Below are 11,200 nucleotides of genomic sequence, written 5' to 3' on the forward strand. Positions count from 1 at the left end.
TTTTTTTTATTGGATTATGTGTTCTTTTGGTGTCCAATTTCTTGAATTTTTTTTTTATATATTTTGGAGATCAGACCTCTGTCTGATGTGGGGCTGGTGAAGATCTTTTCCCATTCTGTCATTTTGTCTTTTTGATCGTATCCTTTGCTTTACAAAAGCTTTTCAGTTTCAGGAGGTCCCATTTATTAATTGTTTCTCTCAGTGCCTGATACACAGTTTTTTAAAGAAGCAGAACTCTTAGCAGGACCAAAACACAGTGGGTCATTTATTAACAAAAGTAAATTATACTTAGTGGAAGATTGCAACTTTTAATCTGTTTTTATTTTAGTAAACTTTTTTCTCCCAGTTAGATGGTAATGCTGTTGCTGTTATTTGAAGCAGGTAGCTCTGGCTTGCTTCAAACTGGCTAGGTAACTGAGGATGACCTTGAACTTGTGATCTTGCCTCCACCTCTTTAGTGCTGGATTGCAGACGTGTGTTATTGCTGGAGATGTATGCATTGCTGGAGTTAGAACACAGTGCTTTGTTTATTCAGGCAAGCACTCTGCCAGCTGAACTACATCCCCTGCCTCTTCTAAGTTTTAACTTTTTAAATTAAAACTTGTTCCTGAGTGGCCAGCTTTTTCAGTTTAGGGTGTGGTGTGTGTGTGTGTGTGTGTGTGTGTGTGTGTGTGTGTGTGTGTGTATAGTATGCTCAGCGTGTATGTACCAAAGAGGATTTTGGGTATCCTGCTTTATCACTCTCTACTTTATTCCCTTGGTACAGTGTCTCTCGCTGAACCTGGAGCTAAGTGGCTGACAGCTGACAAGCGCCAGTGTTCCTCTTGTATAATGCTGGGGTTAGCCACTCCTGCAGTCACATTCAACTTTTTACTTTAGTGCTGGGAACTTGAACTCAGCTCCTCTTGCTTGCACAGCCAACACTCTACTCAATGAGCCACCTACTTAGCCTAGCAACTTTTTGTCATATGGTCCTTGATGACTTACTCACAGTGTAAACCCGATTGGTATTATATTCACATTTGGTCCTCCTGCCTTTGCCTCCCAAGTTCTTACATTCCAGGTATGAACCTGCATGCCTGGCAGCTCTTAACACAAGTTTTCATGTTTGTTTTAAGAACACTGAGTTGACTTTTCCTGTTTATTATAGCCTAGAAATATTTTCCTTCACGGTCCTGATCAGCAAGTAAAAATAGGAGACTTTGGTCTGGCCTGTGCAGACATCATACACAAGAGCTCAGATTGGACCGACCGAAATGGAAAGGGTAAGGATTTATTTGTTTACTTATGTTGTTTCTTTTTGCACTTAAAAATATATAAAGGGGGCTGGAGAGATGGCTCAGTGGTTAAGAGCATTGCCTGCTCTTCCAAAGGTCATGAGTTCAATTCCCAGCAACCACATAGTGGCTCACAACCATCTGTAATGAGGTTTGGTGCCCTCTTCTGGCCTGCAGACACACACACAGACAGAATATTGTATACATAATAAATAAATAAGTAAATAAGTAAATAAATAAATAAATATAGAGAGAGACATCGTTGAATATGGCCTTACGTATAACAAATCAGAACTGTCATAGCAAAGCTCAGCTGAGTCCAAGAGGCAGCTGTTCTCCCAGGAGCTGCAGTGCTCTGGTCACAACCATGGCTTAATGACCTTTTCCATCGCAGGAACAGCAGCACACACGTCCAGAGTGGGGACTTGTCTGTACGCGTCACCTGAACAGTTGGAGGGGTCCGAATATGATGCCAAGGTAGTGTTTGTTCCCCCTTTCCTCAGCTTGTCAAGTAGAGCAGTGAGTGCAGTTCTGTGGGAGAGGGGCTCCAGGCGGGGATCTGTCACGTCAGACACACACACAACTAAATAATGAAATCAAAAAAAGAGATTCCCTATTCAGCTAACTGCATGCGTGTTGCCTTTAGGCTACTTGACTATTTCAAAATCCATGGATGTCACTAAATGTTGAAGTCAGCCTTCCATTTAAAATGTCACCATTCGCCTCCCTAGGCTAGACTTCATGGAGGTTCCTTCAGCCTTTTTTTCCTCGGCTTTCCAGCTTAGGTAAACAAATAGTATTGGGCAGTGTGCCACCTGACTGTCCTTGAAAGGGAATAGACACTGTAAACTTTTAACTCTTTGTTCCTTGAAAAGTGTTAAATGCCTTTTCAGTTTTATTTTAATTTTTAAAACATTTTATATTTTCCTCTGGTACTTTACTGGTTTTAGTTTTCATGGTGTTGAGGACTGAAACCAGGGCCTTACATTCCTAGCCACGTGAGCTATATTCCAAGGTCCTTTTTAATTTTTTTTTTTTCCGAGGGTTTTTCTGTGTAGCCCTAGCTGTCCTGGAACTAGCTCTGTAGAACATGCTGGAACTCACAGAGATCCACCTGCCTCTGCCTCCCTAGTGCTGGGATTAAAGGAGTATGCCACCTCCTCCGGCTCCTTTTTACTTTTTTAAGAAGGGGTCTGTATGGCCCAGGCTGACTTCCACCTCATGATCTTCCCACCGCAGCCTCCTAAATGCTGGCATTATTACAGGTGTGGGCTGTCATTTCTGGTTCTTACAACAAACCCATTGTCAGTGTAGCCGCCTAGTCAATGATCCTTTTAATACGTCAGTGACTGGAAGAGTTTCCGGAAAAATCCATTGCTATCCTTAAGATCCTGACTTCCTAATGAACTGCTTTAGGCAAAACAGAAGAGGTTTTTATGTGGTTTATAAATATTGACAAGAGTGCTTAGACTGGAGAGCTGACTCAGTGGCTAAGAGTTTTTGCTGCTCTTTCAGAAACAAAGTTTGGTTCCCAGCACCCACATCAGGCTGCACAGTTGTGTGGATTCCACTTCCAAGGAATCTCACGCCCTCTTCTGGTCTTTGTGGCACCCTCACATATGTGGCACTCACTCACATAAAAAAAAAAGTTCTTGAAAAAGAAAAGAACTCAATTATGAATAGAGGCAGAGGCTAGCCTTACTAGGACCTGGTGACAATCTCCTGTTGCTAATAGTAGGAGTTGTGAGTTTAGTCATTTTGTCCGGGTCACTCTATCTGGATTATGGTGGGCTGGTGGGAAGATGTCCCTACTGTAATGACTGCTGTGTCTGTTGGGAGATATCCCTGCCCTTTAGCTAGCTATTGTCCTCCAGGTTAATGGATGCCCTCTCTGGGTATAAACAGATGGACTTAGAAAAGTCCCAGATGTGTCGTACCTGAGGCAGATATCTGCTGTTGAGGCAGACTTCCTGCTGTGTTGTTCTTTGCTCATCCTGTAAAGCCTCACTCTTGGGCATCCTTACTTGGGAGGTTCTGCTGTCAGAAGTGCTTCCCTAACTTTGTAACAAACCTTTGCATGCCCATTTCCTCCTCTGCAGTCGGATATGTATAGCTTGGGTGTGATCCTGCTCGAGCTCTTTCAGCCTTTCGGGACAGAAATGGAGCGAGCAGCAGTCTTGACAGGCTTAAGGACTGGTCGGATACCTGAATCCCTTAGTAAAAGGTGTCCGGTGCAAGCCAAGTATATCCAGCTCCTAACCGGAAAGAATGCGTCGCAGAGGCCGTCTGCTCTTCAGCTGCTGCAGAGTGAGCTTTTCCAGACAGCTGGAAATGTACGTAACTTTTTCTTTTTTAGTATTACTAATTTAATATTACTTTTTAAATATTACTAGTATTATTTTTATAATGTTACTGAACATTCACTTTGGGTTGGGTATGGTCCCAAGAGCTTGCTTATATACTTATTTATCCATAGGGTCTCACACTGTAGCCCAGTCTGACCTTGAGCTCACAGCAGTCCTGTCGCAGGCTGCAGGCTCGAGTGCTAGGATTGCAGGTGTGAGTTATCAACTCCAAGAGCTTTAGATAAGCTTGTCTTTCAGGGGGCTCACAGCTGAGGCTGACATTGCTAATCTCCCTTTCACAGATGAGGAAGACTTAGGGAAATAATTTGTCACATAAACAGTGACGGATATTATTACCAAGTGCAGTATGCTCATTATTTAGAAACCTAGCTGTCCATCTTGAATCCTGTACACCCTTAGCTTCCAGGCTGTTCTGTATGTTGGAAATTCCTTGACAGAAGCCTTGCTCCACAGGTAAAGGCAAGTCTGACACCCCAAGTTGGATTCCCTAGAACCCATAGAAAGGTGGAGAACACAGAGCACCCCCACGGAATTGTTCTCTGACACTGCCCCCAATATATGGTTCATGGCATGAGCACCTCCTCCAACCATAAACACACACCTAACAATAAATAAAAATAAAAGTCTGTCCTGTACTGGGGCAGATTATTTTACACCACAGAAGTACAGATCTTCAAACCAACATCTTTGTTTCGTGGTAGCCAGTGAAATCTAACATTTCTTTTTTTCATGCTGAAGAAAATATGAAACTCAAAATAGAATTTATTTTAGTTGTGAATTCCACTTCATAAATATTTGAGTTTTAGGGTTTATGGCAACAGAATAGTTAAATCTATACTCATAGTTCCCTAAGAGTTCAGGTACTGACTTTATACAAATCACAAAGGCATATCCATAGTCCAGGTACGCAAGGGCAAACTGCCAAGCAGCTGTTCTAATTGTAGCCTAGGCTATAGCTTCTTTTCTGTCCTCATCTTGCTAAGTCAGGAGTAGGTTCTAGTTTTTCCTTCCTAACCTGGGATTTTTAAACAATTGTAATAAAAAGGGCAGTGGTTCTAAGCAGAAATGGACAGTAGTGGTAGGGATGCCCTCTGCATGTCTTTCAGCATGCCATCTGAAACTGGTTTTCTCCTGCCATATGGCTATGGTGCCAAGATAGTGTTTCCTCTACATGTGGAAACAATAGGTGATTCATCCTTCTCTTGGTCTAGACACCTAAGGCTTCATTAAAGGTTGATTCAAGATATATTATTTAGCGAGCCTGGCCAGCTTTGATACTGCAACAGAAGTTCATGTACGAAGTTTACACTTGAGAACCATGGAACCAAGTGACAAATGTGTGTGATTGTATATATACACATACACTCAAATTTTAATCAGGTTATAGTTCTGTGTTGAGCCACCACCACCTCATGTAATCAGTCACATGTGGCCTTTGGGCCCTAGGTTGGTCCTGGATGCCTAGTGCTACTCAGAGTATGACCTCTAAATCAGCAGCCAGCCTACCAAGAGTCAGAATCTGCATTGGAGCAAGATTTCCAGGTTATGTTCAGTATTTGAATAGCACAAGTGTCAAGACTTTGCAGGTGTAGTCCCCAGGTCAGAATGTCGTGTGAGAATATGACAACATTCTCTGGTCTTCTCTTCTCCACTCCCCTAACCTACTAACAAATTCTGGGAAGACAAGGACTGGAGGTCTGCACTTTATGGATACCAGGAGTGATTCTGATTGCCACTAGCTAGGAGGCTAGGAAAGTGGTTCATTAAGAAAGGTGCTGGCCTCAAAAACATCAAGGTTGGCAAAACAGGTCAGTGGGTATGGGCACTTACTGCCAAGCCTTGTAGTCATTTCAATCCTTGGAACACTCACAGTGGAACTTTTGACCACCACACGTGCATCATGGTACATGTGCACACCCACACACATAAATAAATGTTAAGATCTAATTTCTAAATATAAAAAAATTTTAAATACCCAAGTTTGATGGCATGCACCTATAATCTCAATGATGTTGAGGTGAAGAGGCAGATCCCTGGCAGTTCACGAGCCAGCTGTTTTGGCAAATGAAGTTCCAAGTTAATGCCTTGTAAACTAGCATATAGATGTCCCACCATCATGGACTGACAGACTTTGAAGGAAGACACCTGCATCTGTTAATGGAGCATTTGCAGGCTAGAAGTATCACATAATTATAGTCAGTACTGTGGCAACTTCACCCTTGCAGGGGTGACTAGTGATGACTGGGCTGTGATAGCTGCTGTTCAGGTACAGCCAGGATATATCAACACCTCAAAGGCCAGGGCATTTTGATATAGCTTAAAATGTTTTCTTTCTAGGTTAATCTCACATTGCAGATGAAGATAATAGAACAAGAGAAGGAAATTGAAGAACTAAAGAGGCAACTAAGCGTCCTTTCCCAGGACAAAGGACTGCAGCGATGAGGGACATGAATTATGCTGTCCACCTGAGAGTGGAAAGTCAACAGGAATGTAATCTTCAACCTTTAGCTGGGGACAGATGGTGTTATTCCCAATTGTACTTAGCAAACTTGTGGAAAGATACAAAAGGACCCCCAGCTTCCTTTTCTTCAAGGAACCCTTTCATGACCCCAGAAAATTGAGCCTGTTCCTCCTATCCTCTCCACGTTTTGAATCCTGAATTTCCTACTTAAATATTAAACTTAAGGTAAGGTACCATTCCGTTACTTTCTTTAAGCCCTGCCTGTTGACCATCCTGTCTTCCAGAAGGTTCTACTACAGAAATCAGTGCTCCCTTCCCCCACAGCTGCTTGTCTTCAGGCTGTATGCCAGCTGAGCTACTGTTACTGTGACAGCTGCAAGTCTTCCCTGGACCTTTCATACTGCTGCTGCTCAGGCCAGTTACCAAACACACACTTAATCACTCCTTGGCTCCAAACTCTGGGCTATGCACTGCCTGGAAGGTCAGAGTTGAGCTTCTTTGCACAGGGCACCACCCCCAACCTTTCTGTTCCATCTTTCAACATGGCGTCACCCTCAGCTTGCTCCTCTCAAGCTTTGAACTCCTTGCCCTCAAGTGACCTAAGCAGCTGAGAATTTCATGTTTTCTGCCTTTATCTGACACTGTGTCCCATGATCCATTTCCTTTTTAAAGTCCTCAACTCCCCAACCACCTGAGCATTCTTCAGACAGCAGTCTCTGATGCCATAAAGTGCCTGCCCCTGGCTGGTGATCATCTCAGTGCATTGTTTTACTGATTTAAATAAAATAAAACCCACAGATTATATGTTTATTGACTCTCGACAAATGGCTTAGTGAAAAGACTGATTCTAGTGCAAGTCCCTCACCTGACAATCAGTTTGAAGCCGTATCATTTTTTTATTGAACTCTGCAAGATAAGCTGCTAGAATTTACTTAAGGAGCTGGAGGGCAGTGCTGAAGGGGCCCAGGTTTCCACAGGACTTCAACCACCGCTGCACATTGGCAGGTGCTGCCCCGCTGCCACCCCCAGTCTGCTGGAGCACTGACCACAGCACCACATCTGCCACGGTGAGCTCGTTCCCAACAAGCCACGGGCTCTTCCCCAGAGCAGAGTTCATAGAGCGGAAAACAGCTGCCTTCTCTTTACTGCTCCCTTCTTTCAGCTGAAACATGGCAATGTCCACCCAGCTGTCGATGAGGGTTGAGGTGACAGTATTATGCTTCTGGCCGAACAGAGAGAACAAGAAACGTGCAATGTTCCCTTCTCCTTCGATGGGGCACATTGTCTGTACGCTAAACTTCATCTGTGTCTTGGGCACTGGAAAGGAAAAAAAAGCACCATGTAGAGTCAAAGTGACAGCCTTGTGCTATGTGAAAGGGAGAATTCATTCATGAATTGATGGCAAGACAATTTTCAAGAACCTTTAGCTTTTAGTTAATTTTTGTTGTTTTTGAGATAGGGTCTCAACTGTGTATCCTTGGCTGCCCTGGAGCTTGTTAGGTAGATCACACTAGCCTGGACTTAGAGACCCACCTGCCTCTGCCTCAAGTGCTGAAATTAAAGGTATACTCAACCACACTAGCCTTTCAAGAGTCTTTAAATGCAACTATTTCCTTAAAAAAGTAACTGAGGGCCGGGCGATGGTGGCGCATGCCTTTAATCCCAGCACTCGGGAGGCAGAGGCAGGCGGATCTTTGTGAGTTCGAGACCAGCCTGGTCTACAAGAGCTAGTTCCAGGACAATCTCCAAAACCACAGAGAAACCCTGTCTCGAAAAACCAAAAACAAACAAACAAACAAAAAAAGTAACTGAGGGCTAGTGAGATGACTCAGTGAGTAAAGGCATCTGCCCCCATGTCCAGCACTTATCACAGCCCCCAGTACTTTCAGCAGAAGATATAATTTCTACAGGTCAACTTCTGCACTTGTCCCTGACCTCTACAAGCATGTTCCCCTGCAACCACACGCACACACAGGTATGTTTTAAGAGAATTTAGAAGTAACCAAGTAGCCCTTTCCTTTTTGCTATTTTGTTTATAATGGTCATCAAGCTATTAAACCATCTATTCCAACCCCTTGACATTAAACTTGGAGGCTTCCAACCAGGAACCAGATGTTCCATTGTCCAGGCAAGGATCTCTCCTTTGAATGTGAAGCTGAAGGTCATTAAGGTGCCACTGGATGGCCAGGCAGAGTGGCACATGTCCGTAATTCTCTCTCTTTGGAAGAAGAGACAAGAAAACCAAAGACTAGATTTGAAGCTAGCTTAGGCTACTTTCTCAACAGGTATCACTGGATGGATGGCATTAATGTGTTTCGGATGATGAATAAATGATCCCCTACTGCCTCGCAGGCTAAACAAAGATACTGTTAGTGTTCCCTGAATGAGTTTTTAGAGTGTCATGACCAGTGGGGATAGCCACTACTCTTGCTTTGCCAGGCTGCACAGGAGAACCCCTTCCTCCAAGGCTCAGTTCCCCTCATAATTATCTCACTGAGAAACCACAACCTCTCCAGAGGGTTGGCACTCTGGTGCCAATTCTTACCTCCTTCTTAAATTGCCCGCTAAACTTGGAGAGGATTTCACTCAACAACAAACAGCTGTAGTCAGTCCTGTGACTGTCCCACCCCTTTGCAGCACAAGTAAGTTCAACCCAGGCCCACTATTTACCGTTCTTCCAAATCAAAGTGAAGCCCAGCTGATATTCATGGCGGGGCTGTTTTCTAGCCTGCTCCCCGAAGCACTTGAGAAGATTCTCGGGTACATTCTTGACTGACGAATGCGTGTGCACAGTGGACAGGACCCTGTATCGCTCACAGAGCAGCCTGTGCAGCACAAGCAGGGAGAGGGGTGGGGAGGCTGGGTTTGCATTGATCACGATATCTTTCAGTGCCCCGTAATCCTGAGGGAGAGACAAAAAACACTAAAGCAAACAAGCCATCCAGCCCGGTATGGTGGCACACACCTTTAATCCTAGCACTTTGGAGGCGGAGGCCGGTGGATGAGGCCAGCCTGATCTACATATAGCTCTAGAACAGCCAGGGCTATACAGAAAAACCTAGCTTGAAACAAAAGTGCCCTCTGTGTGCACAAATGGATCAGGTGCTCCCCCAAGAACTTTCCTGGGTCTGATTGATTCAACTCCCACTTAAAGATGCTGCTGTGACCCCTCTTACAGGTGGAAAACTTGAGTCCTGGGGAGGCAAGCAGGTTATCCAAAGCCACTGAGCTCAGCAGGAAATACAGCTGGACACAAGCCTGTAATTCACTTTCTAAGGGGTAAGAGGATCAGGAATTTGAAACATCCGGCTATAAAGGGTCTGGGGCCAGCCTGAGCCACATGAGAACCTATCTCATAAAAAGAAAAAAAAAACCAAAAAACCTCAAAAACAACAAATGGAAAGACAGCTCAGTCTGTAAACTGCTTGCCTTAAAACACAGGACTTGAGTTCATTCTTCAAAACCCAGGTGCCAAGTGTGCTTTAGTCCCAGAATTGGCTCCAGGCTATTTGGTGAGCCCTGGGTCAGTGAGATCCTGTCTCAAAACAAAAGAGCATTGCCTGAGAAAATATTCAGCTTGTTCTCTAGCCTTCACATGCACTTACACACGGTGCACATGAACCTGCACATACACACAAAGGCACCAGAAAGTGTGGGACGTAGGCTACCTGTTCAGAGGCATGACTTCATCCTGAGCACAGTGTGTGCTGAAAAGCCTTCCAGCACATTAAGAAGTCGGCACCCTGGTTGTGCGTGTTTCCTGACTCACCTTGGATACTCTAGCTCTCTGGGGGCCTGGTCAGGTCTCAGTTGCTTCTTCAGTGAATGAAAGTAAGCAGGACATATGAGAGCTAAGGCAGGGGCTTCACGGTTACCAAAGCCCTGGAGAATCACTACATGACACTTAGGCTTTTTAGGTCTTTCCAATGAGATTACTAGTACAGGATCCTGGACGACTCCACTGCATCTTCAAGTAGCACCACCATTTATGAACAAACGGAACAGCCTTGCACATGGACTGATCCCCCAGGTAAGTGGAGATCATTTATTTTTTGTAGTAGTAACACAGTCAATGCTGCCCATCTCTCCAGCCCCCACAGCTTACTCTTAATACAGCAAACTTACACAACGTACATTTGAAGTGCAAGACTGGAACTGGCTTGTAGCAAAGAATTTTGATGGGTGGTGAGATTTTTATCTGTGTGGCCAGGGCATTTTTCTCAGTAAGAGTTGAGGAGACCTCTCCTCCGCCAAGTGGCATCTAGAATTAGCTGAGATGCCCTTCCCTTCCAGGGCTGAGAGGTTGCTGACACAGTTGGGACTACAGGAAACTGGGGCTCCCAACTCCCTTCCCCACCCTCTCCTGTCCACCCCTCACCATAAGAAGAGGCTTTGGAGCTTACTTCACTCTTCACTCTGTAAATCTGACCTTTGATCCAGATATAATCGTTCGTTTTATTTATTTTTTTGAAACAGGGTCCCTGTAGTCTGTAAGTCGTGACCCTCTTAGCCCAGCCCCCAAGTGCTGGGATCACAGGAGTGAGCCACTAACCAGCTCTAGATGCAGTCATTCAGAGGAAGAATAAAGGAAACAAACTCTGCATCACCTCTGAAAACTAGAATGCCAACCTACTGGAACCATAGACATCTGGTTTCTTACCTTTCCAAGCACCAAATTCAAGTCCAGTGCATTTGTGGTTAAAGGCGTGGGCTCATCAGCTTGCAGGATGTTGGTTACATCCAAGTCTGCATCCGGAGTGTGAATCATCTTTGAAAGGCCATCAACTGCTGCCTTCAACTCATACAGGCGCTTTAAAATATCATCTTGGCGGGATTCAAGGGCTTGCAAAGATGGCTCCGATGTTTCCTAAAGAAGCCAACATCTCAGCGGTCACTTCCTCTCACATTATAGAGCTCACCTTAAATTAGATCACTTAGCTTTTACTTTGCCAATCAAACTTCCACCTTCTAAAAACACGCCATGGGACCAGTGATAGATCAGGAATAGGCTTTATCCTATGTACATAACACACACATCTGATCCATACGGCTCTAGCACAAGGTAATGCACAAATTGATCAATTATTGATTGGAAG

General features: G+C 44.4%; 2 protein-coding genes across 2 annotated transcripts in view; one reads left to right on the top strand and one right to left on the bottom strand.

Moving 5' to 3' along the window:
* Eif2ak1 (eukaryotic translation initiation factor 2 alpha kinase 1) overlaps positions 1-6,901 on the top strand; it is a 35,536-nt gene extending 28,635 nt beyond the window's left edge. The window contains exons 12-15 of the mRNA XM_005368030.2: positions 1,151-1,265; positions 1,672-1,754; positions 3,377-3,610; positions 5,981-6,901. Of these exons, the coding sequence (XP_005368087.1) occupies positions 1,151-1,265; positions 1,672-1,754; positions 3,377-3,610; positions 5,981-6,085 (537 nt within the window). The 3' untranslated portion in view covers positions 6,086-6,901. The remainder of the gene's footprint in view (positions 1-1,150; positions 1,266-1,671; positions 1,755-3,376; positions 3,611-5,980) is intronic.
* Positions 6,893-11,200, bottom strand: part of Aimp2 (aminoacyl tRNA synthetase complex interacting multifunctional protein 2) — an 11,901-nt gene continuing 7,593 nt past the window's right edge. Inside the window, exons 2-4 of the mRNA XM_005368032.2 lie at positions 10,765-10,971; positions 8,775-9,006; positions 6,893-7,421 (exon numbers count right to left, since the gene is read on the bottom strand). Of these exons, the coding sequence (XP_005368089.1) occupies positions 7,033-7,421; positions 8,775-9,006; positions 10,765-10,971 (828 nt within the window). The 3' untranslated portion in view covers positions 6,893-7,032. The remainder of the gene's footprint in view (positions 7,422-8,774; positions 9,007-10,764; positions 10,972-11,200) is intronic.

Source organism: Microtus ochrogaster, unplaced genomic scaffold, assembly GCF_000317375.1.
Source record: "Microtus ochrogaster isolate Prairie Vole_2 unplaced genomic scaffold, MicOch1.0 UNK27, whole genome shotgun sequence".
NCBI lineage: Eukaryota > Metazoa > Chordata > Mammalia > Rodentia > Cricetidae > Microtus > Microtus ochrogaster.